The sequence below is a fragment of the Rosa chinensis genome, chromosome 2 (genome assembly GCF_002994745.2).
Source record: "Rosa chinensis cultivar Old Blush chromosome 2, RchiOBHm-V2, whole genome shotgun sequence".
NCBI lineage: Eukaryota > Viridiplantae > Streptophyta > Magnoliopsida > Rosales > Rosaceae > Rosa > Rosa chinensis.
The window spans coordinates 30,905,910-30,929,888 of NC_037089.1; the positions used below are offsets into that span (position 1 = coordinate 30,905,910).

The window sequence follows — 23,979 nt, forward strand, 5'->3', positions numbered from 1 at the left end:
AGAGAGATGAACTCGAATTTTATCAACTATCGGCTGAAAGTAAGATGCTCGAGGCTTCCCGCGAAAAATAGGCACACCCAAGTAGTTAAATGGAATCCCCCCAATGGGAATACCCAAAGAATTCGCTATAGTCCGCCGGCGGTAGTAGATATGCTTACTGATGAAAACCTGTGACTTAGCCTTGTTAATTATTTGCCCTGAATTTTGCCCATACTCTTCAAAGAAAGACATAACCAAAGCCAGGTTTCGTTGATTCCCTCGACAGAAGATAATAACATCATCAACAAACAACACATGTGAAGGAGCCACCACTTCTCGAGGGGAGGAAATAGGCTTCAACCTACCACCATTTAAAAGCTTGGAAAGACCCCGACTAAGAACCTCCTCTGCCAAGCAGAAAAGAATAGGAGACAAGGGGTCCCCTTGACGCACACCCCGGCCACATGAAAAATAACCCACTGACCTTCCATTAACCAGCAAAGAGAGCTTCACTGAATACAAAAGAGCCCGCACCCAAGTCACAAATAGTGGATGAAAACCAAGAGCCTCCAGTACATGGAGGATGAAGTCCCATGAGAGAGTATCGAAGGCTTTGGTAATATCCATTTTAATTGCTACATTTCCACCATAGCATTTGGAATCCAGCAAATTAATGCACTCTGAAGTTGTAATAATATAGTCAGCGATGTTTCTTCCAGGAACAAAAGCATGTTGCTGAGGTGAGATTATTCTAGAAGCAATAGAAGCAAGCCGAAGAGAAAGGATCTTTGGTATAATCTTGAAAACAAAATTAGATAATGCAATAGGCCTGTACTGTTTGATAGTGTTAGCATGATCCACTTTAGGAATAAGAATAATCATACTTGAATTAAAAGAAGCCGGTATAGATCCATGTTCGAAAAAGAATTGGATTGCAGTAGTTACATCAGCATCAACAATTGCCCAACAAGAGACAAAAAAAATGCCTGTTGAATCCATCAGGCCCTAGGGCGCTATCTGGGTCCATATCCTTAACTGCATAATAGATCTCTTTAGAAGAAGGAACTGACGTTAGAGAAGCATTCTCATCATCAGTAACCACAGAAGGAATAACCCGGCTAACGAGACCCGTATCATAATAATTTGCATGGTTAGCAAATAGATCTGCGTAGCAAGCAACAATATGGTTCTGAATAGTAAGAGGATCATGAAAAACCTGATCACCATCTCTCAATGTAGTAATAGGAGAACGGTTATGTCGAGCTCGACACATAGCATGGAAGAAACTTGTGTTGCGGTCTCCATCTGAAAGCCAACGAAGGCTCGACTTTTCCTTCCAAAAAAGTTCTTGCAAACGCAAAGATTCAGACAGACTGTTACTTTTCCGTCATGAAATTCAAGCGCAAGCAGATGCTCCATGGAAACCACAGGCTTCTCCACCACCACGGCATACGAACGGGGCAATTTTGACGGCTCTGCATCGAGAAACGACCAAGAGCAAATCGCATCCTTACCAGACATGACGAAATCATTAATAGTGTATAGTTACCCTACATAATTAGTTATTTTTATCAAGTTGTTGGAACGTATAAATGAAGTGAAATCTATATTTAAAGATTTAATATCAAAAGTGTTCAATTCGGCGATTTCGTAGAAACTCTAGCGAGTATTCTTGACAATCGATTTATTTATTACAAAAAGAGAAGGTTAGAAGGTAAAGAAATAAATAAATAAAATAAAACATTTAAAAAGAAAAAAAGGGTATAATCTTGGCCATCAACATTAACACCGTTTAATCTAACCCGTCGATATATAACTATAAATACACGAGGGGAAAGAATCCTTTGAGAAACAACTCGATCCATACCTCCCCCATTTCTCTGTGTTTGGAACCCTCTATTTCGAGCATTTTTCTCTCTCGTCTCTAGAACCCTCCTGAGCAGTTGTGACTCTTGGGTATATTTTTATACCCAAAAGGTAAATTTTTACGGGTATGGGTACCCATTCACTGATTTTGGGTGGGTATGGGTGTTTTAAAAAAATACCCATAAAAAAAGGGGTGGGTATTCGTATTACCCGTGGGTACCTATATTTGACCCAATACCCAGAGTTTTTAGTTTTTGAAAATCAAATCCGGGCTACTCTCTCTCCCTCTCTTTAAAAACCAAATCCGACGAAGACTCCGATCGCTACAGTTGCCTCAAGGCTCTTAAGCACTTGGCGTCCGACTGATAACAGTAGCAATTTCAGTGACGATTTCGAGTCTCTTCCGATCTGACACCGGATGACCACCATGCCTTCCGATTTGTTCTTGTTGGATCTCGGATTCGGGTTTGGCTCCGACGAACAAGCTCACATTGATTGGTATTAAAGAAGTGATTATAGATAAGATGTGAAATAGCTGGTTCTGTACATGGATTGTAAAGTGAAGGTGAAGGTGACGATCAAGGTAAGAGAGAAAGATCAAGGTGAGGGTGATGATCAAAACCTCCCTTGAGTTTGATAAATTGTATGGGGTTTTGAGATTGGGGAGTAGGAGAAAGGTGGAGCCGCCGTTGCCGTTGGATAGAAGTTCGTCTGGAAAAGAAGGATCATGGCATGAAAGGATTTTCGTGCAAATTAAATTTCTGTGGGTAATACCCAATGGGTAGAAATGCCAACTTTACAATCAGCAGAGCTTGGCCATAGGTCTTGAAGCCAATTACCTTACCGTTCATGGTACTGAAAGGAAAACTTGTTGGTGTTATGGAGGAGTCTGAAGGTCGATTGCTGCTGAGATCGACATAGGTCTGATAATACCCATTTCAGCAAGGTCTACTTGATGGTAAGATTTGATCGGTTTGTTTATTACCATATGATGTTTTTATTGTCAGGAAAACAACAAATTATTTTCAATTATTCTGGGTGAGGGCTGTTACAAATGGTATCAGAGCTTAGGTTAAAACCTCGGACCAAAGGCCTTGTGTATTTTGTGATTTTAGAGTAGTTAGTTTTCTGAGGTGAAGTAGTGATGGCTGAAAGTTTCGATCTTTGTATTGTTTCTTATGTGCTAACAAGTCTTTGAACCTTTATTGGGTGGGTTTCTTCAGTGCTTTGGGTAATCGACAGAGAGTGTACTGGTGTGAATGGAGAGAGCAGTAAGGACTGTTGAGTTTGCTGTTTTCAATATTTGTCTTAACAATTAATTTCGGGTTTTGTAGTTGTGGTCACTCAATTACTAGGTGGCTTATGATAGTTAAATTAATTGTCTAATTGTTTTTTTTTTTTTTGTTTTTCTGTTGCTTCATGTATGAATCATCAGTAGAAATCTCTATTATGATCTAATGGATCTATGATTGTTGTTGGTTTTTGGAGTTCATATTCCTTTTTTCTTGTATCTCTATTTGTTATTTTTCTTATTGGTGATGACAAAGTTTAAATTTTGACATTTTGCAATGGATTAGTATCTATATATAAAATGATTGAAGAAGAGTAGAGATCTGGGGTGTAGGTAGTTGTTAACACAGTAGCTGAGATGGAATTATTCCATCAAGGACATTTCTGGCTTGCATTGCTGTGTTCGGTATTGAAAAGCTTTCAGCCTATCTGTTCCAAACGAATTTGATTCATGTTGGTTTTGTTCCTCCATTAAAACTACTGACTTATTAGGGTTCCAGTGTGGGATTTGAGCACTTGAAATTAATTGAACACTTGGATGACAGTGATTTCTAATTCAAGTGTATGTGAACATATGGTGGGTGTTTAGAACTCCTCACTATGTTGTTGTTGTTGCTTTATCAGTCTATGAGTGTATATGGCTAGACACCGTTACTCGGAATCGAAATCGAAGTAGAATGAATAACATTTCAAGGAGGATTGTGTAAATGTAGCAATGCAAAATATCTGAATTGTTGCACTGTGATAGTTGAATTAATCGAAACTCGGTGGGATAATTGTAGATACCCCATCATATTCGTCACTGCCCCCAAATAATTTAGAGCATTTGGACAAGTAATTTTGCTTCCTATAACAGTTGTTACATAGATTTAGCAAGTTAAACCATCGTAAATTTTCCCTGGTAATACATGAAATCTATGCTGCAGTAGTTTTATTGTCATCAAATGGGTGCTCTGGTTTCTTTCAACTAGTGGCCTCTTTTCAGGCATGTTGATGCTTTAGAGTCGTGCTGTAGCCTTGTAAAAGTTGTTGAATACCTAAATTTGTTCTGGTGTCCACATTTCCCCTGGACTATTATCTCATATTCTACACTTGTTGAACTTGGTTTGGTAGCCTTAGTATTAGACACCCACCACTCAAGTTTTCCTTTCAGTACTATGAACGGTAAGGTAAAGTTGGTATTTCTACCCATTGGGTATTACCCACAGAAATTTAATTTGCACGAACATCCTTTCATGCCATGATCCTTCTTTTCCCGACGAACTTCTATCCAACGGCAACGGCGGCTCCACCTTTCTCCTACTCCCCAATCTCAAAACCCCATACAATTGATCAAACTCAAGGGAGGTTTTGATCATCACCCTCACCTTGATCTTTCTCTCTTACCTTGATCGTCCGTGCTGTAGCCTTGTAAAAGTTGTTGAATACCTAAATTTGTTCTGGTGTCCACATTTCCCCTGGACTATTATCTCATATTCTACACTTGTTGAACTTGGTTTGGTAGCCTTAGTATTAGGACACCCACCACTCAAATGGTAAAGCTATAGTAAACTATCAAATTCATGTTTTTTTTTTTTTTTCCTTTTTTTTTGGACTTTGTCAAGGGGAACCCAAAGGCTTCCTAGGCCCAAGATAAACCCCTTTGGCGCTTGTGAAATGCTCCAACTGTGCATTGCAGCACAGTGCCTGGCCATAAGCATATCTTATTACCTATGAATTGGAAAGACTGTCCATAAGCAATAAGGAATATTAGTTAATGTGTTATATTCTTGGATGAAAGTAGCTGTAAGTTATGATCTTCTCTGGATTCTGTGTCTTGTATTCATTGGTCTTTCTGGGAGCCTTTATTCCTTGTAAGCACGTCAACATACCATGGCGGGCTTGTGCCGTATCTTTGTGGTTTGTAACGACTGGCAAGGGTTAAGAGAGGTGGAAACTTAGTTGACAACTTTTATGAATTGCTTGTCATTTGAAGTGCACCTTGTCAAGAGTTTTGTTTTTTGGAATTGTGTTAGGTTCTGATAGTTTCAGATTGCCTGAATAAACATACTGGCATGTTTATTCATGCACCCTTTATGTGCTTTTAAGTGATTTTGAATTTCATGTTCAGTTGCAGAAGAACTTGGTTTGTCAGGTAGTTAGGCAGTTAAGCAATAGAATTTGACCATTATACATCTGTTGTATGCGCCATTTGAATTTCATACTGTTAAATAGTTTCAACCCAGATGGCCAGATGCTTAGTTTGCTGACATCGATTTTTGATTTTCAAATAGGCTTTTCAGACATCTTGATTTATCCAAGCATGAACTTTGAGCATCCCAGTTCGAGTGATTGCCGATACACAGAGGTCCAATCTGCTGATCAGGACTTAACTGAACCACAACAGGAAGAGAGGGTCAGTTATGGGGAAAAGCCGTGTTGGGAAAAGTTTTGCAGAATTGACTGCGGATGATGTAGAAGGAAGAGAATTCACCACTCTGGATGATGCCGAAAATTGGTATAGAATGTATGCAACTGCACTTGGTTTTATTGCAAGATTGCAGAGGGTTACTAGAGGGATTGGAGGCAGGATAACGAGGCGAAGATTGGTTTGTAATAAAGAAGGTAAAAGAGAAGCAAAGTGGCTGCAAAAAGAGGACCGTGTTCGTAATGCTAAGCAAGAGACCCGATGCAACTGCCTAGCAGCATGCTGTATCCATTTCAATAAGAATAGTCAAACATACATTATCACTGAATTCAAAACCGAACACAATCACGATCTTGCCATGCATTCCAATGGTTCGGTTACTAATGCAGACATGGACACTTCGGTGCAAGGCACACTTGTTCAGTCAGCACCTCTAGGGCAGATGACTACATGGTGAAAAGCAATGGGGGGTTTGAGTTTGTGGGAGACACTGAGAAGGATCTTTTCAACAAGATAGAGGCAGAGCCAAGGGCCAAATTGTTTAATCAGGTATACTCTGATGTACTCTTATCACTTGGGACAGTAATGTTCTGGTTTTGTACTATATTATCTGGTGACCATGATTGGAAAATAAGAACAGTTACAGGGTGAAGAAATGAATATGAATCGGTTTGGGCCTGCTTCAAACAATGTTGTATCTGAATCATACTTGTGTGAGTTGTAATAATGATGAAGGTTGTCATGTTTGCAGGGGGAAGAAACTGCACCAATAGTGGAGGTGAGTGACATTACATTAACCTAGTAGGGTTCGGTGATGAGTATAGATGCGATCACGTTGACATACCACGGGGAGTGACTTATAGCTATGTATCATTGTCACCACATGTTAAAGTGGTAATTGCGGCCGAATTCTTTCTGTATTCTTTCAGAAATGGAATATGAAATGGATTGACTCATGCGGGTTGGGTTGGGAAATTTCCCCATCTAGTTTGGGATACGGTATTGGGTTCCTCAAAATTAAGTATGTGACGCGATGTGATCTGTTACACAGGTTAGTGCCGACACAGCGTCAACATTACTTCAGCAGATTGCTGGTCTGACATCAATAGCAACAGAGCAGTCGCTAAAGGCGCGTGACGAGATTTTGCGCCTGAAGAGGGACAGTGTGAGGGTTCCGTCTCAAACAGGAGATGAAAATACGTTTGATTGATTACATTGTATTAGTCGTATTCATTAAGTCCACTTCATTGACATTGTAACATTTATTATTGTTTGTAACAGGAGCTGGCACTCAAGACAAAGGAAGCTGAAGCTGCGGTGCTGAAGGGGGAATTAGTGAGATGAACATTTCTTTTGTTATTTTGGTCACAAGAGTTTTACATAATTTTCCCTCACTCGCAAAGGAAATGATTACAGGCTGAGTGTCGGCGAGAGTTGGAATTGGTGAAGTCGGCAGATAAATATAGGTACAGAACCATCGAAGAGGTTGGCGGGAATTCTAAAAAGCAGGTTAGTCAGCAAAATGAATTGCAAATGTTAGCACTAAACTGCATTATAGGGATCGACTGTGCAATATAGTACAATTACTAGTGATTTAAATCCATTCGTGCAGATTACAGAGGATAACTACAATAGGGGTCAATCTCCAGAGGGTGGTGCTGATATTCAACTTTGATGCTCACTGGGTGGGTGGAAAAGTGGCTTTGCCCCAGACAAAGATATGGAATTTGATTCAAGTAAGCGTAAGAGGCGATAACGACTTGCAAACAGACAATATTACCGATAATGACGAGGTTGGCTTCCGAGCAAAGTTAACTAGTTGGGTGTGGTGCTGTGGAAGGATGGCCTGCCGGACCCAGTAGAAATTGAGGGAAGGGCAAATACTTGGAAGGCAAAAACTGGCTAGACCGTCTGTTCCCTTGTCTTGTGTCCTAAACTTAAATTGTAATGCTTGCAGATACTTCTACTCTTGGACTAACAGGATGAGGGGCCTTAATACCTTATCAACCTGTTTAATTCAATGGTAACCTTGTACTTATTCATACACCTTGCAAAGACTATATCAGTTGAAATCTGTTACTGGTTTGGCTCAGTTCAGGGATATGAATCACGATCTCACAACATTTCCCCAGCAAGAATGAGAATGATCACCGACATTAGTCGATGGATCTCTGCAACAGCTAGTTCCTGATCGAATAATCTACCAAGTATAGGGATGGTGAAAACAGGATTGGTACAAAAAGACCCGCAACCCCTTACAACGAGCCATAGTCCTCGTTCTCCAAAAGGCTCCAGTCTTCCTCTACATTCTGAAGTGGAGAGAGGATTGCTCAAGCATATTCATAGTCAATATGCGCCAGAAGAGGGCCTCCAATTATAGTAGTAGAGATGGGCATGTAGCTGTTAATTTTTTAACTTGGAATCGGAGGGATTGGGATGTCTACATTTACCTAAGTTTTTAGATTCATATGGAAAAGAATATATATTACAATGTTGTCTATAAACACATCTGCAGGTGTAGCAGAGATGTCAAGGCATTCAAAGTGCATAAAGATAACCAAGGTTCGAACCTTGTTGCAATCAAATTGGTTTTTTGCTTGGAATTTCAGTTGGACTTGACGTTGCAATATCCAAAATACATAATATCCAAATTTAAATACTCATCAAGAACGAAGCTACAATTCAAATACAAAGTGTCTAAATTTAAATACGAAGTCCACATTCAAATTATACAAATACTCATAAAACTTCTCGAAGTGTACCCATTTGTCGGACTGCATCTGGACCTTTAGGGACTTGACTGGCTTCTTCTCAGCCTTCTTCCTCTTGCCTTTGACTGGTTTGGGAGGACGAGTAGATGTCGGAGCTGTTGGTGCAATTGGAGCTGCTGGGTCTGGTTCAACTTGTCTGATTTTAGGCTAAAAATTGTCCACTTACTCCAGCAAGAGTTTTTTTAACCCAATTTACCCAATCTAACATCTATTGACATTTTAGCCCCTATTAATTAAATTAAAACCTATCCCTCTCCTCTCAGTCTCTCTCTCCTTCCCAAACTCTCTCGCTCTCCCCCCGATCTGCACACCTCCACTCTCTCTCTCTCTCTCTCTCTCTCTCTCTCTCTCTCTCTCTCTATGATCTCCACCTCCGGTCTCTCTCTCTCTCTCTACGATCGCCGCGCCGAAGATGCAGTCCAAACCTGAAGACGACGAAGAAGCTCCAGTCGGAGCTCCAGCTACTCCAACGTTCTCGTCGCCGTTCGATTCCACAAAGCTTGAAATAACCCGACCCGACTCCACAAAGCTCCAGTCTTTCACCTTCACGGACCTCACAAGCCGGCCCTGGAGGCTCAGCCACCGCTTGCAGACCAGCGATCTCGGCTTCTGATCCTGCTCCGGCTGCTTGGCTAGAATTTCAAGGAGGATTTGATCAATCTGCAAGTACTTCGACCGATCTGCAAGTACAACCATTTTCGGAGGCAAGAACCTAGCAAGCACAGGCAGCAGATCAAGGAAGCCAACGCTGTCGTGAATACCCGAAACAAAGAGACCCCAACCCGCCGCAGGGAAGCACTGGCGAAAAAACTAGCCGGCCTCACACGTTGATGGGTGCCCAGAGCACTTTTTTTTTTTTGGTATCCTGATTTTTTTTTTTTTTTTGGTATCTGTAATGTATTCATTTTGGTTCACTTGAGAGCAATAATATGATGATTGGAGGGTAATAATATGATTATTAGGAGGCAATAATATGAGTATTGGGTGGCAATAATATGATCAATTGTGACCTATAGTGTATTCATTTTGGTTTTGGGAGTTTATACAATTCACTCGACATAAATAATGTGAATTTGGGAGGCAATAATATGATTACTGGGGGGCAATAATATGGTTACTGGGTATTATTAGGGGGCAATAAATTCAGATGCCAGAATCCGGACACCAGTCCAGTAGCCGGATTCATGTCACCGGTCACCGGAGTCGGCGCCCGGCCACTGGTCACAGGAGGCCGGCAAGGTGGAGGATGACTTCTCCCTCTAAGTGAAAATGAAGGAGAGGGCAAAAAAGTCTCAAAAAAAAGAAGAAGAATTAATTGGGTATTAGGGAAATAATCCCTTAGAGTGTTTTGGGTAAATGAGGTTAAAAAACAGTTTGTGAAGCAAGTGGGCAATTTTTAAGCTGAAATTGGGTAAATGATCATTTTCCCGACCTCATTTTCTCAACAAACACTTAAAATACAAAAACCAGTGAACTAAACAAAATACAAAAACCAATGAACTGAACAAAAACCCAAATCCCAGTTTAGCTACAAACCAAATAAGCACAAAAAAGAGATCAAATTTAATCAACTGAGAAACCCATGAAGCTAAAACGAGAGTGGCAGACCTGAAGAACAACAGGCTCCTATTCTCTGGCTTTGAGTTGGCTTATGATGTGGATTATGGTGTCTCGATCTATGAGGGAGAAAGAAGGAGGTACCGTGCAGGTAAAGTGAAGAGAGAAAGAGAGAGAGGGGGAGAGCAGTCCTGGGCGGCGTCTCGATCGATGTCTCGATCTGTGAGGGAGAAAGAAGGAGACGCCGTGAAGGTGAAGTGAAGAGAGAAAGAGAGTCTCGATCGGCGTCTCGATCGATGTCTCGGCCTCATAGCTATGGCGGAGGAGAAGGAGAAATTGAGAAAGATGGAGGCAGCCTTCAGATCGTGTAGAATTAAGGAAAACTTGAAATTAGAAATGAAGGCTGAAGATTAGGTTTGCGTGAAGAGTAGAATGTTGTGTGTTCGATCCTATGATAAGGATTTTAGTCTCTATTTTAGAACCAATAATACATGGACATCTGTCTTTTTATTTCTAATACGGGCCTGACGGGCCTTTTCAACTTTGAAACACAAGGCCCGGCCCGAACCGTTTGTTTAAAACACAAGGCCCGGGGCCGAACCGTTTGGACAAAAAAAAAATTAGGGTCGGGCTTTGACAGGCCGATCCGGGTTTGCGGGTTTTTGGGCTTAAACGCCCAGCCCTAGTTGCAACTTTCTAATAATTAATGCAAATAACTAATTTGCTCTTGAAATAACAGAAATTCCACAAGACTCTTTTTACTTATCAATTATTTCTCCTTTCCTAGTTGGGGGGTTGGGTCATGTTATTAAAGCTGAAAAAGACCAGGGGACAACTTCATCAAAAGATAGAGTCTTTTCTTTTCTGGTGAAAAATGTGGTGGGGTCTAACTTGACTTTGCTCTCGAAATAACAGAAGTTCCACAAGACTCCTTATACGGGTTAATTATTTCTCCTTTCCTGGTTGGGGGGTTGGGTCATGTTATTAAAGCTGAAAAAGACCAGGGGACGACTTCATCAAAAGATAGAGTCTTTTCTTTTTGGCGAAAAATGTGGTGGGGTCTGACTTGACGTTGCTCTCGAAATAACAGAAATTCCACAAGACTCCTTATACCTATCAATTATTTCTCTTTTCCTGGTTGGGGGGTTTGGTCATGTTATTAAAGCTAAAAAAGACCAAGGGACGACTTCATCAAAAGATAGAGTCTTTTCTTTTCTGGTGAAAAATGTAGTCAAGTCAGAATGGGAGGTGAAGTGGCATGATGTTGACTCATGTGAGAATGGGAGGTGAAGTTGGAACTTTCAAATAACTAATGCAAATAACTAATTTGCTCTCGAAATAACAGAAAATTCCACAAGACTCCTTTTACCTATCAATTATTCTCCTTTCCTGGTTGGGGGGTTGGGTCCTGTTATCGAACAAATAAAAATTATGAAAGCGTAAATTCTGCAATTATGGCCTCAATGGGCTTTATTATAATTTGGATATGCTATTTTGGGGTTAATCTATTAGGAATAGGGTTACATAGTTATGGTTCATTTCTTTTTATAAAGCAAATCGACTTCGATTATTGAATAATCCACATCAGGGGACGACTTCATCAAAAGATAGATTCTCTTATATTCTGGTGAAAAATGTGGTGGGATCTGACTTGACGTTGCATGATGTTGACTAATGTGAGAATGGGAGGTGAAGTTGGAACTTTCAAATAACTAATTTGCTCTTGAAATAACAGAAAATTCCACAAGACTCCTTTTACCTATAAATTATTTCTCCTTAATTTCCTAGTTCGGGGGTTGGGTCCTGGTATTAAAGCTGAAAAAGACCAGGGGAAGACTTCATCAAAAGATGGTCTTTTCTTTTCTGGTGAAAAGGAAAAGTACAATTATGACCATACAGTATGAACTCAGGAGTACAGAACCAACTACAATTACGGATTTAGAGAAAAGTTGGATCTTTAGCAACTACACTTCATAAGAGAAGATGCACTCATGTGCCAAGGGCAATTGTTGATTTGCCTACTAAATCGGTACTTGCTAATCCACTATTCATCCAAAATTAGCAATTATCTTCACTTTGTAAATGCACCAATAAAAGGCAATTCTAATGTCAATATACTATTTGGACTTTAAAATAGATTATTTAAATAATTTACGCATGAGATTAAATTTAAAATTTGATTATTAGATGGATGTTGAAAGATAAAGAGTTTGTAAAAATTTCTGATTTTTTTGTATATGAAGTGAAGGGAAGCAAATGGGCATTTCAAAACATATAGTTAAACAAATTGAGATTTTTTTTTCATTGTTTTGGATTTTTATGGAAAGAAGACATTAAAATAAATAAATTGACTTTGTCAATTAAATAAAGGCCGTTGAATTGATATCAAAGAGATCTGGGCCTTGGTAGAAACCCACATAAGTGTGGGAGCCTCAACCTTGGTCAGGCAATTGAGTTGCTAATTCTCGGACAGCCAATTGCTCGACTTGCTGGGACCCACGAATTGCCGCTGCATTCCTTCTTTTCCTCATTTCCTCTGATTGGTCACCCAATCAAACAGCCGGTGCATTTGCTCTTATGGATGTTCTTCAATAATAGAGATTTTTCTGTGTTGATTGATCAGTCTAGCTATCGAACTCCTAGCTCCCTCATGGCTTCTTCTTCTGTACTGGTTATATTCTTACTCAGTACTGTTTTGATTATTATCTCGATCATGCCCAATGTAAAAGCTCAAAGAAACCACTCCAAATCCAATTTAATCAGCCTGGGCTCCTCTCTATCCCCCAATGTTGATAACCTCAGTATTTCTTCATGGTTGTCATCTTCTGGCCGTTTCGCCTTCGGTTTCTACCCACAAGGCAACGGCTTTGCTGTTGGTATACGGCTTCTTAATCCACCAAACAACACAGTAGTGTGGACTGCAAATCGAGATGACCCCCCTGTCTCCCCAAACTCTACACTGAAACTAACAAGAGACGGTCTCTTGCTTCGGTCAGAGGGAGGCCAAGAAATACGTATTACTAATGGCTCAAGTTCACTAGAAACTAGTGCGATATCAAATGCATCAACGGAGGCTGCAGCTATGCGTGATTCCGGAAACTTTGTGCTGTATAATGAGACTTTTTTTGTTATATGGGAGAGCTTTGATTTCCCAACTGACACAATACTGGGAGGCCAAGATTTGGAGGCAGACATGGCCTTGGTATCTAGTGCATCTGCTACAGACCACTCCAGCGGGCGATTTTCCCTGGAGATGCAGGCTGATGGAAACCTTGTAGCCTACCGGCTAAACGGTCATTTTGCTTATTGGGCTGCTATAACCGATACTAGAAGTTACCAACTTAGTCTCAACCTATCAGGCTTTCTCGTTTTGAATAACCAACCCAGTGGTCTTTTTTTTTTTGATAAAAACCAACCCAGTGGTCTGAGTACTCGGGTCTTGGCAAACGGCTCGTACCATCACCCACAAGACAATCAAACCACAATCTACCGAGCAACACTTGATGTCTATGGGATTTTCAGATTGTACTTGCATAACTTTCTGATGTCCGGTAGTTCAGAGGGAGCTGTAATGGCTATTTGGTCAGCTTTGCAAGGTCCATGCGACGTCAAAAGCATTTGTGGCTTCAACAGTTATTGTGAAGTAGTCATGCAAAACAAAGCAGCTGAAGTTGAGTGCAAATGTTACCCTGGGTTTGTTTACAACAACGCCAGTCAGAAGTCTCTGGGGTGCTACCATAATTTCACTGTAGACGGCTGCACCGGAAATGAGAAGCCACGGCTGCGGTACAAGGTAGAGGCCTTGGACAATACATCGTGGATTAATCATCCTTATTCAGTGATACCTATTCAAAACAAGGAAGATTGCAGTGACTCTTGCCTGGAAGACTGCAACTGTTGGGCTGTGCTATATACAGATGCTAATTGCAGTAAATACAAGCCTCCACTTTTATATGGCAAAACAAATTCAAGTATATCCTCTAAGGGTTTCTTCAAAGTGCTTCTACCGAGAAATATGGATGGCAAGCCAAACAATTTTCCCGAACTACCCAAAAGCCTGACGGTAATTGAAAGCAAGAATAATAGTCTAATTCTAATTATTGCCATCACTCTGGGTTCCATTGCATTCTTGTGTTTTGTCCTTGCCATCTCGAGTTTCACCATATACAAGCACCGAGTTCATAGGTACGAGAAGCTTTTGAAGCATTCGAGTTTGGCATTAGCTGATCAAGAGTACTTCACTTTACAATCGTTTTCTTATGCTGTGCTCGAAAGAGCAACAGATGGCTTCAAGGAAGAGATAGGAAGGGGTACTTTCGGAGCTGTTTATAAAGGAACTCTGTCCGGGGCCAGCTCTAACAAAACTGTTGCTGTTAAAAGACTGGAGAAAGTGGTTGATGAAGGAGTAAGGGAATTTATAGCTGAAATTACCACCATTGGACGGACTCACCACAGAAACTTAGTTCAGTTGCTTGGTTTCTGTATTGAGGGTTCTCGGAAGCTTCTTGTTTATGAATACATGAGCAACGGCTCACTTGCGGATCTTATCTTTAAGGCCAAAAGTGTGCACTCATCTTGGAAAGAAAGGGTAAGACTTGTATTCGATGTGGCTAAAGGGGTCCTCTATTTACATGACGAATGCAGTGTCCATATCATTCACTCCAATTTGAAACCCCAAAACGTACTCTTGGATCATACTTGGACGGCTAAGATATCTGATTTCGGTTTGGCCAGGCTGGTGCCAAATGAAACAAAAATCAACTCTACTGGAGGAGGAGAAGGAGGAGCGGGAACAGTCGAACAGGTGAGAAGAGGTTACTTGGCGCCTGAATGGCAGAAGAATGCTTTCATATCTGTAAAAGCTGATATCTACAGTTTTGGTATTGTGCTTTTAGAGATTGTATGTTGTAGAAGAAACATAGAAGTAAATGTTTCAACACCAGATGAGATAATTCTTTCGAGTTGGGTCAGTAAATGCTTTGCTGCTGGAGAATTAGATAAGCTTGTGGAGGAAGATGAAAATGTAGATTTGAAGACCCTAGAAAGAATGGTGAAAGTGGGGTTGTGGTGCGTTCAAGATGATCCAGCTTTGCGTCCTTTCATGAAGAATGTAATCTTGATGTTGGAAGGGACAATGGACATACCAGTTCCACCATGTCCAGAGCTTCCCTCTCTTGTTTGATGAATGTGTTTCCAATTTCTGTCTTGATAAATTATGTATACGTGTGCAATATTGTACGTGTGTGTTATAGGAATAACCTAGACTTATCGATCTACACTCTTTCATGCTAATTTGGTGTTGGTAAAGATTAGTCTCTTCTAGCTGAAAGAAATGTTTCTGGACTGTTCTTTGTAATTGAAAGAAATCATGGCTTCAATGCGTTATGACAAATCATGTTCGTATCAGTAATGTTTCTGGACTCTGTTCTTTGTCATTGAAAGAAAGTCGATTGGATCAATTACGAGTATCTTTTTCTTGATGTAAGTTGGTGACTTGGTGCAAATTGTGCCTCAATAGTGCACAGGTTAAAAGTTTCAATTCTTCGAAAGACCCGAGCGGGGTACGAATTTTTCGTTCTATCATTTCGTGCAAATTTCATCCTTAAATTCCGGATGAAACTAAAGAATAGCTGTCATGTGCAGTCTTATCAAGCTTACACGTGAAGACTTTGATCATCACATGATTCACATCACATGTGGTGATGTCAAGAAGCTTCGATTATTTGTTTCTCGGAAGCTCAGAAATCTTGCAAGTATTTCAGACCAAGTCACTAATAATGCATCTATTGACTCCTGGTCTACGATGTTGAAATTTGCCTATTAGCTCTTAGGTGGTGACATTTACCGACACATTTTTGGAATAGAACCAAAGGAAAACTAAACTGCCATTAATTCAATGAACTAAACAGTAACTAATGAACACATTTCTATGTTACTTATTTTACGCACAAGACACTTATTTTACGCACAAGACTTTTCAATTATTAGAAAAAAATTATATCAAGTTAAAGTTACCTTGGAAATAATGGGGGTAACTCCACAGGAAGACTTGCAAGTCAAGCACGCTGATATGCTCAATAATGAGTGGCTTGTTCAGTTGGGTATTTTCCGTCAATAATAGATAAGTCTACACACTGTATTAAAAATTATATTAATTAATCCTTTTGCTCACACATTGATGAGAGTAAAGAGAGAGTTCTGAAAATAATCCAAGCATGCATAGGATTATGGCTTCCATTGGCATTGCTATCCTTCTCTTCTCACTATATTCTCCATGTAAAGGAGCTCAACAAAACAACAATTCTAGCCACATACGCCTGGGATCTTCAATCTTTCCAGAAACTCGCAACAGCTCATGGCCTTCTGCCTCCGGCCAGTTCGAATTCGGCTTTTATCAGCAAGGAAGTGGTTTCGCTGTTGGAATTTGGTTGGTGGGAGTAGACGGAAACACAACTGTAAACACAACTGTATGGACAGCAAACCGTGATGATCCCCCACTGCTGCCCTCACCAAATAATACAGTGCAGCTGCAGTTAGCCAATGATGGCAAGCTTGTTCTAACCAGTGACCAAGGTCATAAAAAAGTGACCAAGGTCATCGCAAGTGCAACAAACGGTTATGTTTCCTCTGCCTCCATGCTTGATTCTGGAAACTTCGTTCTTTTCGATGAAAACAATAAAGTGATCTGGGAGAGTTTCAGTCATCCTACTGATACTATCCTGGGTGGTCAGACTCTGCCGGCTGGGGGTCAATTAGTCTCCAGTTTGTCCGATGCTGACCACTCAACAGGACATTTTCATCTCAACTTGCAGCTTGACGGAAACCTTGTTCTGTACCCAACAAACTCTGAAAACTCTCCGGTAGATGCCTACTATGCTTCAGGTACTAATGGGATCTTGAACCTTCACCTCTATCTTAACAGTACAGATGGCCGTCTGGCTCTAATCAACACCACCAGCTCGGAAGTTTACAGTGTCATCAATTTGGGTGGTGGTAATGATGATCTAGCCAATAACACCGTATATCGGGCAACTGTTAGCGTGAACGGAGTTCTACGGGTGTATTCTCATCAGATGGATCCTGACAAAGGCAAACTCCAAGCACCTGTTATTATGTGGTACACACCAGATGATCCTTGCGATGTTAATGGCGTTTGTGGCCTTAACAGCTATTGCACACTCAATGATGCCCAACCAGATTGTCATTGCCTTCCTGGATCAGATTACGCTGACCCCAACAGCATGACTATGGGTTGCTTGAGAAACTATTCAGAACCGGCATGTGCAGCTGGCGGGAAAGAGAATACAACCTTTTATGACATAGTCACCATGGAAAATATGGCCTGGGTAGATACTCCTGACTTTGAAGCCACAATGACCATAGAAGAATGCAAGAGGTCTTGTCTAGAGGACTGCAATTGTGGAGCAGCTCTGTTCGAGCAGACGAAGTGTATGAAACATAAGCCACCACTCAGATATTGGAGAAGAGATCTACAGAAATCCAACACAGCTTTCTTCAAGGTAAGCAACTTAACAAGTCCTGAAAGCAAGAATAATGGAACTGAAACTAAAGAACCCACTACGGTTATTATCCGAAGCAAGAAAGTCATTGTGCAAATTCTTGTTTTAACCTTGGGTCTCATCCTCTTCTCATGTGTTGCGCTTGCAATATCTGGATTTTACATTTTCAAAATTCGAGTTCTGAGGTACAAAAGGCTGACAGAGGTTAATGGGAATCTGGGGCTGGCTGATGAGGAACTCACTATGAGAGTTTTTTCATACAACGAGCTGAAGAGGGCTACAAATGGTTTCAAGCAAGAATTGGGGAAGGGCTCCTTCGGAGCAGTTTACAAAGGGGCTCTAAATAGAGGGAAAAAACTCATTGCAGTGAAAAGACTAGAGAAGTTGGTGGAAGAAGGTGAGAGGGAGTTTCGAGCGGAGATGCAAGCAATTGGAAGAACTCATCACAAGAACTTAGTTCGGTTGCTGGGTTACTCTGTTGAGGACTCGAAAAGGCTCCTGGTCTATGAATATATGAGCAATGGCTCCCTTGCAGATCTTCTTTTCAAGAAAGAATGGCATCCAGCTTGGGATGAAAGAGTGAGAATTGCAGTTGATGTCGCAAGAGGTCTCCTCTATTTACATGAAGAGTGCAAGTCCCCTGTCATTCATTGCGACATAAAGCCTCAAAACATTCTGATGGATGAATTCTGGAATGCAAAAATCTCTGATTTTGGGCTCGCAAAACTGCTAATGCCTGATCAAACAAGGACATTCACAGGGATAAGAGGGACAAGAGGGTATTTGGCACCAGAATGGCAAAAGAACAATCCAATATCAGTGAAGGCAGATATCTACAGTTTTGGTATAGTGCTTCTTGAACTTGTGTGTTGCAGGAGGAACTTGGACGTCAGTGTTAGAGCAGAGGAGATAGTTCTTTCTACTTGGATTTATAAGTGCTTTGTCAGTAGAGAGCTACATAAGCTTATTGTGGGTGGCGAAGAAGTGAATAAGAAGAGCTTGGAGAATATGGTTAAGGTGGGATTATGGTGTATACAAGATGAACCAGCTCTACGTCCATCAATGAAGTCTGTAGTATTGATGTTACAAGGCATTACTGATATATCTATCCCTCCATGTCCAACCACTGCTTCTATGTGATAAACCACTAGCAGTCTGGGAAATGTTCCTCTGCTTATTTGCAGTCTGTTAAAGTATAAGCTACCAGAATGCTATTGGCACACGGCATGGAGCTAGTATGGGAAAAGTAAATAGAATAATATATCAAAGAGAGTTGTCTGTAGTATGGTTCATTGTATTGATGCTTGATGGTAGTGGTGATCTTGCTAAATGTGTTAAGCTAAGAGTTGTGATCGTATCTATCCATGTTGCAAGTATTTAAGTATATCTAAACACCCTTTGATTATCTTGTACTCTTGGCTATCCTTGACTTCGGAACCAGATTATATAAGAAATTCAGGGGTGCAATTCAAAAAAAATTTCAATAGGGTTAGCACATCATAGAAATTTGACAGACTATTCAATCCCAGTATGCAAGTGAACAAGTGAGAGAATAAAAGAGAACTAGTTTACTTTTCTTATATAGGCGGATTTCTTAGCTATAATAACTAAATTTAGCAAGCTCTTACCTTTCCACAATATCGTTCAAGCTGAAGAACTTCGGTTGCCATGTCCAATTGGGATCCAATAGCCTCAAGATAATCACCTGCACCTGTTTCTGCTGGACACCCTTTGTTTAAGTCTGAAAACCTAGTTAACCCCAACTCACACATACCCTTTGTTTAATTCTGAAAACCTAGTTAACCCCAACTCACACATACATGAAGTAAGGATCAAAAGTCAACCACTTCAGATTCCATCAGATGAGTCTTGCATCGAGGTGCACAAATAGGTTACGGAAAAGTGGACAGAGGTACCAAAATAGGTAATGGAACATTAGTTCAGGTAACACTAGGGTAGTTTTAAAAATACCAAAATTTGAATTGGGCCATATTTTAGGTACCATTTGAGTGATGCAGTGAGACTGTAGCAATTCCAAGCTAGCCTTGCATAACAAACAAATTGACTGAATGCAGAACCAGAGAAGCAATATCAGACTGATAAGCCAAGCCATCAGTAACAACGCAAACTTTGACTCTCCTATGCTGCTGAATATAAGCCGTCACATCTCTCCCTGCACAAACTTTCACCATTGCAAATTTGCAACCTGCATCCAACGATCATTTGGCGGGGGGGGGGGCGGGGGGTGGGGGTTGTGGGGGCTTAGATAAGGTTCTATGAATCCGTCAGCAAATTTCAGATGTCATGAAAGTGAAAAAGGAATGGGGAGAAGACTAATATAGTGTTTTGCATCTGCATTAGTCATATGGCAATACTTCAACATCACTTTGCATATATATGTTCATCTATTTCATCCTACTAACTAAATATAGATATATATCACTTAAGTGACTTAACTGATTCTAGATATAAGATATAAGCAGACGCATTCCAGATTTCAGAAGCCTGACAATGTATCGATCAGAACAAGTGGCGCATAGATTACACACCAGATACTTGAAGAGTACTGAAGGTTACCACTGAATAGATAACAAATCCTATATACAGGAAACTGCCTATATTTGGATTTGAAGCCTTTTAAGCATCGGACACAACTTGCATTACAGCATGGGACATTTATATAATTTGCAGTTCCCAACTAGTTATCAAAGGAGCTGTAACAGTAAAATGAAGATTCACTCAATTCTACTCGACACATTCCCTGATTAGCCATAGGCCCCAAACACAGATAGCTTCCACATTTCACACCAAGATACATCAGATTTAATCTGTTTGGCTCTAAGTGCCGTCTTATTATTTATAGCGAGTAAAAAGTTCAACCCAAGGCATAAGATATAGTGCAACGTGGTTTTCATGTTTTACTATATCCTGGAGAATGAAACATTAACATATTGCACATACTCTAACACAAAATAAGGTCTAACTCTCAAACAAGAATGCTAGGTGTCTCACATGCATTTCCTTTAGGTGAGTTAGATTCATCGATTTCCACGTCATTCAGGAGAAAATTAGTCACTTTTATGTACCAGATCATGATGAAAATGTTAGCTCATCAAGTAAAGACCTGAACGAAAGCGGAAGCAGTAATGTAGTATCAAACTATCAACATCTTTGGAAAGAACAAAAATACAGTAATTGTAAGCTTAAATATATTATATTGGTTCAGAACAAGCATCAGCGACAAACCTACTCTCACATGGCAAAGGCCTTTCTGCATTCACAATGCAAAGAGTAATGAACCCTGGCCTTTCATGCTGATCTCAGCCTTTTACTAGGGACGTAGATGAAGGAACAACCTATAAATATCACTTGGTCATCAATCGTTAATGTGATGTAGGTCAAGAATGGGCCTGGTTTAGTCGGAAAATCATAAAAGCAAAGAAGCGGCGTAAAATCAAGAAAAATGATTGGAAAATAGGTAACTCACGCGTATTGAGTCTACATAAGCAATTTCATCTTTAACCTCTTCTTGGTTTTCATCCATGAATTCTTGTGGAGCTTCTTCCATTAGAAATTCTTCTGGCTTTTCTTCAATTAAACTACTAATCTCAACAGGCAAAGAAAACTTGGACTCTAACTTCTTCTCGAAAACCTTAGGAGGATAATTCTTGATTGAAAAATCTCTAGGCAGAAATTTTTCTTTGAGAAGACCTTTCATCTTCCGCCATGCCCGAACACGCTCTTTTCTTTGCCTCTGACGAGAGCTTTGCAACTGATCCCACCAATAAGCAGCCTCTTTCTTCAGCTTCCGAGAAACCATCTTAGCTTGCTTGTGTTCTGGAACCTCCATGATCTCAAAGAATCTATCCACTTCAACCTGACAATCCAGAAAATCATCCGCGCTCATGTGACCAGAAAAGTAAGGAATATCAACCTTGGTTATGAGAACCTTGGAATCATAATTAATATCACCTCCACCACCACATGGAGCTCTAGCACGTTGTCCTTCCCCACCTCTGTTACAGTTGTTGTTGTTTCTTCCTTCCAACAACCCACGAAATTCTGCCATTTGAGCATTCATGGCTGCCATTTGAGCATGTCATCTGTGCAATCATCTTAGCGGGAAGGGCATCCAAATCCGCTCTTGTAACTGGGGTAGTACGTTCGTCACCCATGGATAATCGAGGTAAATAAGAGAGATAGGAAAGACTTGCTCTGATACCACCTGACGCAGTCGGAAGTAACCTAGGTTTACAAGCGATAAATCCTAAAAGACATAGTTCTGGAGTCCACCAGAGAAATAGAGAAAAATCTCTAATTTTTAATAAATTTGATATCATCAACTGATCCTAATACAAAACATGATGGTGCTTATGTCATAACCTAATCATAATTAAAATCTAATAAGAAATCCTAAAGAATCCAAATTTAAAAGGAAACTAAAAACCTAAAATAAAATAATTCTAAAATAAATGTAAAACTAGCTTAAAAATATTAATCCCGAATCGGATTATTAAAACGACATATTTTGTCCTAAATCCGTTAGGGGTCACTAAAGTGAGTCTTGAAGATCTCGTCGTTCCCATTCTGGAAAAGTATCATGCGTCTCAAACGGACATTCTGGCCAAAAGTTGACCGAATATGATTCACAATCAAAACCTGACTTTTTGTACGAGTAACCCGAAATGTCCAAAACCAAATCTTCTTGAATATTCCAGTGGCTAATAATCTCAATACGCGTGAGTTACTTATTTTCCAATCACTTTTCTTGATTTTATGCTGCTTCTTTGCTTTTATGGTTTTCCGACTAAACTGCGCCAATTCTCGTCCTACATCATAATGTAACTAAACAATGACAGAATCAAAGTGATGACCCTAAACATGCAACTCGATCCAGAAAGTTCCTCGGCACAATAAGTGAACAAACTAAATAAATAACCAAGTGATAATCCAAACCAACATCTGCCGAAATCTCCAAATTACGTTTCATATTGTCAAAATCTACATCCAAAAAGAGACTCTAGGTGGTTGAAAAGTCACTTGCTGGTTTACAAAAGTACAATAATCAAACTAAGACATATGACCCATATAGTACGAAATGTTTCATTATAAAACGTGTTGAATTTGAAGAATTAAAATTTGGCCATTTGCATGTTATTAGAGAACACAAAAGGTATTATGGCACGTTTACTATATTCAAACTTTTAAACAACTCAAAAACTCTTAGGCTAAAGTTTAATAAGTTGTTAGTTCTAAGATTCATGGTATACGTACTGATTGTGTTAGAGAACACAGTTAAAGTTACTTGAAAAAAATCTGTTATGCCCTAAAAAGAGTGTGACATCATGTGTCTCCGGTCTAAATATATTGTGGTTTTTCCATCAAGGAAAAAAAAAAAGGCTTTGAAACAAACCGGTCAATTTACAGTTTGATTGAATGATTTTATTTTACTTTATTTTATTTTTTAAAAAGAAATAAGGATTGGCTTGAAAAGGTAGTATTTAGTTACTCACCCCTGCTCGGAGCATGCCTTCTCGGCCCAGTCAGCATGAATCCCAACCGTTGTTATTTATTTTTGTTGTCAATCGAAACGCATTCCCTGGTTAGAGTAAAACTGTAAAACTGCAAAATGTGGATCAAAACTAGGGCTGGGCGTTTAAACCCGAAAACCCGTAAATCCGGACCGGCCCGTGAAAGCCCGACCCGTTCGGGCCGGGCCCTATTTTTTTATTCACTTAAACGGTTCGGGCCGGGCCTTCACGTTCAAAGTGACGGTTCGGGCCGGGCCTTGACATTCAAATTTGAAAAAGCCCGTCAGGCCCGTATTAGGTAAAAGAGAGACACATGTCAGTGTTTTATTGCTCAATATAAGGCCACAAAATATTATCATAGGATCAGGTATACTGAATTATATTCCCCACTGACCTAAACCTAAAGTGAACTAAATGTGTCATTGTCTCGCACTCTCGCAGTCTCGCACTCTCGCAGCCTCATTCTTCCCCCAAACGGCCAAACCCGATCTGAGACTGAGAGAGAGGCCAAACCCGATCTGAACAGAACCCAGCCACCTCCTCCTGCCGCTTCCGCCATGTACTGAGAGAGAGGCCAAACCCGATCTGAGACTGAGAGAGAGGCCAAACCCGATCTGAACAGAACCCAGCCACCTCCTCCTACCGCTTCCGCCATGTCCGCCATGTCCGCCAACACCAAGCCCTCTCTCTCTCTCTCTTCACTTCCTTTTTAGCCTTCAATTAAAGGATTTAACCCAAACTCGATCTGAGAGAGGCCTTCTCCTTCACAAAGCCGATCTGTACCGAGCCCAGGCGCTTCTCCTCCGGCTGCTTCCGCCATCTCCGCCATCTCCAAGACCTCTCTCTCTCTGTCTCTTCACTTCAGTCTCAGCCTAATTCATTATACTCGATCTGAACCTTCATTGAAAATACTCGATCTGAAGTTCCCAAACTAGTTCTGAACCTTCAGTTACATACTCGATCTGAACCTTCAGCTAGCTTATTCGATCTGGGCAGGTTAGTATTTTGACAGTTTCTCTTTGCTCAGTTTCTGTTAGTATTTTGACAGGTTCGTATTC

General features: G+C 40.4%; 3 protein-coding genes across 4 annotated transcripts; all 3 read left to right on the forward strand.

Annotated features, from left to right (window-relative positions):
• Positions 1-1,877: 1,877 nt before the first annotated feature.
• Positions 1,878-7,634, forward strand: LOC112188954. Of its 2 annotated transcripts, none has more exons than XM_040514850.1 (7): positions 1,878-2,803; positions 5,409-6,091; positions 6,294-6,320; positions 6,594-6,707; positions 6,824-6,877; positions 6,959-7,051; positions 7,133-7,634. In XM_040514850.1, exons 2-7 carry the CDS (start codon positions 5,993-5,995, stop codon positions 7,133-7,135), a joined length of 390 nt encoding a protein of 129 aa, XP_040370784.1. In that variant the 5' UTR covers positions 1,878-2,803; positions 5,409-5,992; the 3' UTR covers positions 7,136-7,634. The 2 variants fall into 2 exon arrangements, with proteins under 2 accessions (XP_040370784.1, XP_024183962.1); XM_024328194.2 differs by having other exon boundaries at positions 1,908-2,803; positions 7,155-7,634.
• Positions 7,635-12,277: 4,643 nt separating this feature from the next.
• Positions 12,278-15,262, forward strand: LOC112186086 (G-type lectin S-receptor-like serine/threonine-protein kinase LECRK2). The gene has a single exon (XM_024324447.2). The coding sequence runs from the start codon at positions 12,452-12,454 to the stop codon at positions 15,050-15,052; it is 2,601 nt and encodes an 866-aa protein (XP_024180215.1). The 5' UTR covers positions 12,278-12,451; the 3' UTR covers positions 15,053-15,262.
• An 835-nt stretch (positions 15,263-16,097) lies between these two features.
• Positions 16,098-18,747, forward strand: LOC112185979 (G-type lectin S-receptor-like serine/threonine-protein kinase LECRK3). Its single transcript, XM_024324327.2, has one exon. The coding sequence runs from the start codon at positions 16,098-16,100 to the stop codon at positions 18,528-18,530; it is 2,433 nt and encodes an 810-aa protein (XP_024180095.2). The 3' UTR covers positions 18,531-18,747.
• The last annotated feature ends 5,232 nt before the right edge of the window (positions 18,748-23,979 follow it).

Bases quoted from the DNA above. Each gene is read 5' to 3' on its own strand.
- LOC112188954 (XM_024328194.2), top strand. From the start codon at position 5,993: ATGGTGAAAAGCAATGGGGGGTTTGAGTTTGTGGGAGACACTGAGAAG. The intron at 6,092-6,293 runs GTATACTCTGAT...TCATGTTTGCAG, and splicing joins GGGCCAAATTGTTTAATCAG to GGGGAAGAAACTGCACCAAT. The intron at 7,052-7,154 runs GTTAGTCAGCAA...CCATTCGTGCAG, and splicing joins GCGGGAATTCTAAAAAGCAG to ATTACAGAGGATAACTACAA.
- LOC112186086 (XM_024324447.2), top strand. From the start codon at position 12,452: ATGTTCTTCAATAATAGAGATTTTTCTGTGTTGATTGATCAGTCTAGC.
- LOC112185979 (XM_024324327.2), top strand. From the start codon at position 16,098: ATGGCTTCCATTGGCATTGCTATCCTTCTCTTCTCACTATATTCTCCA.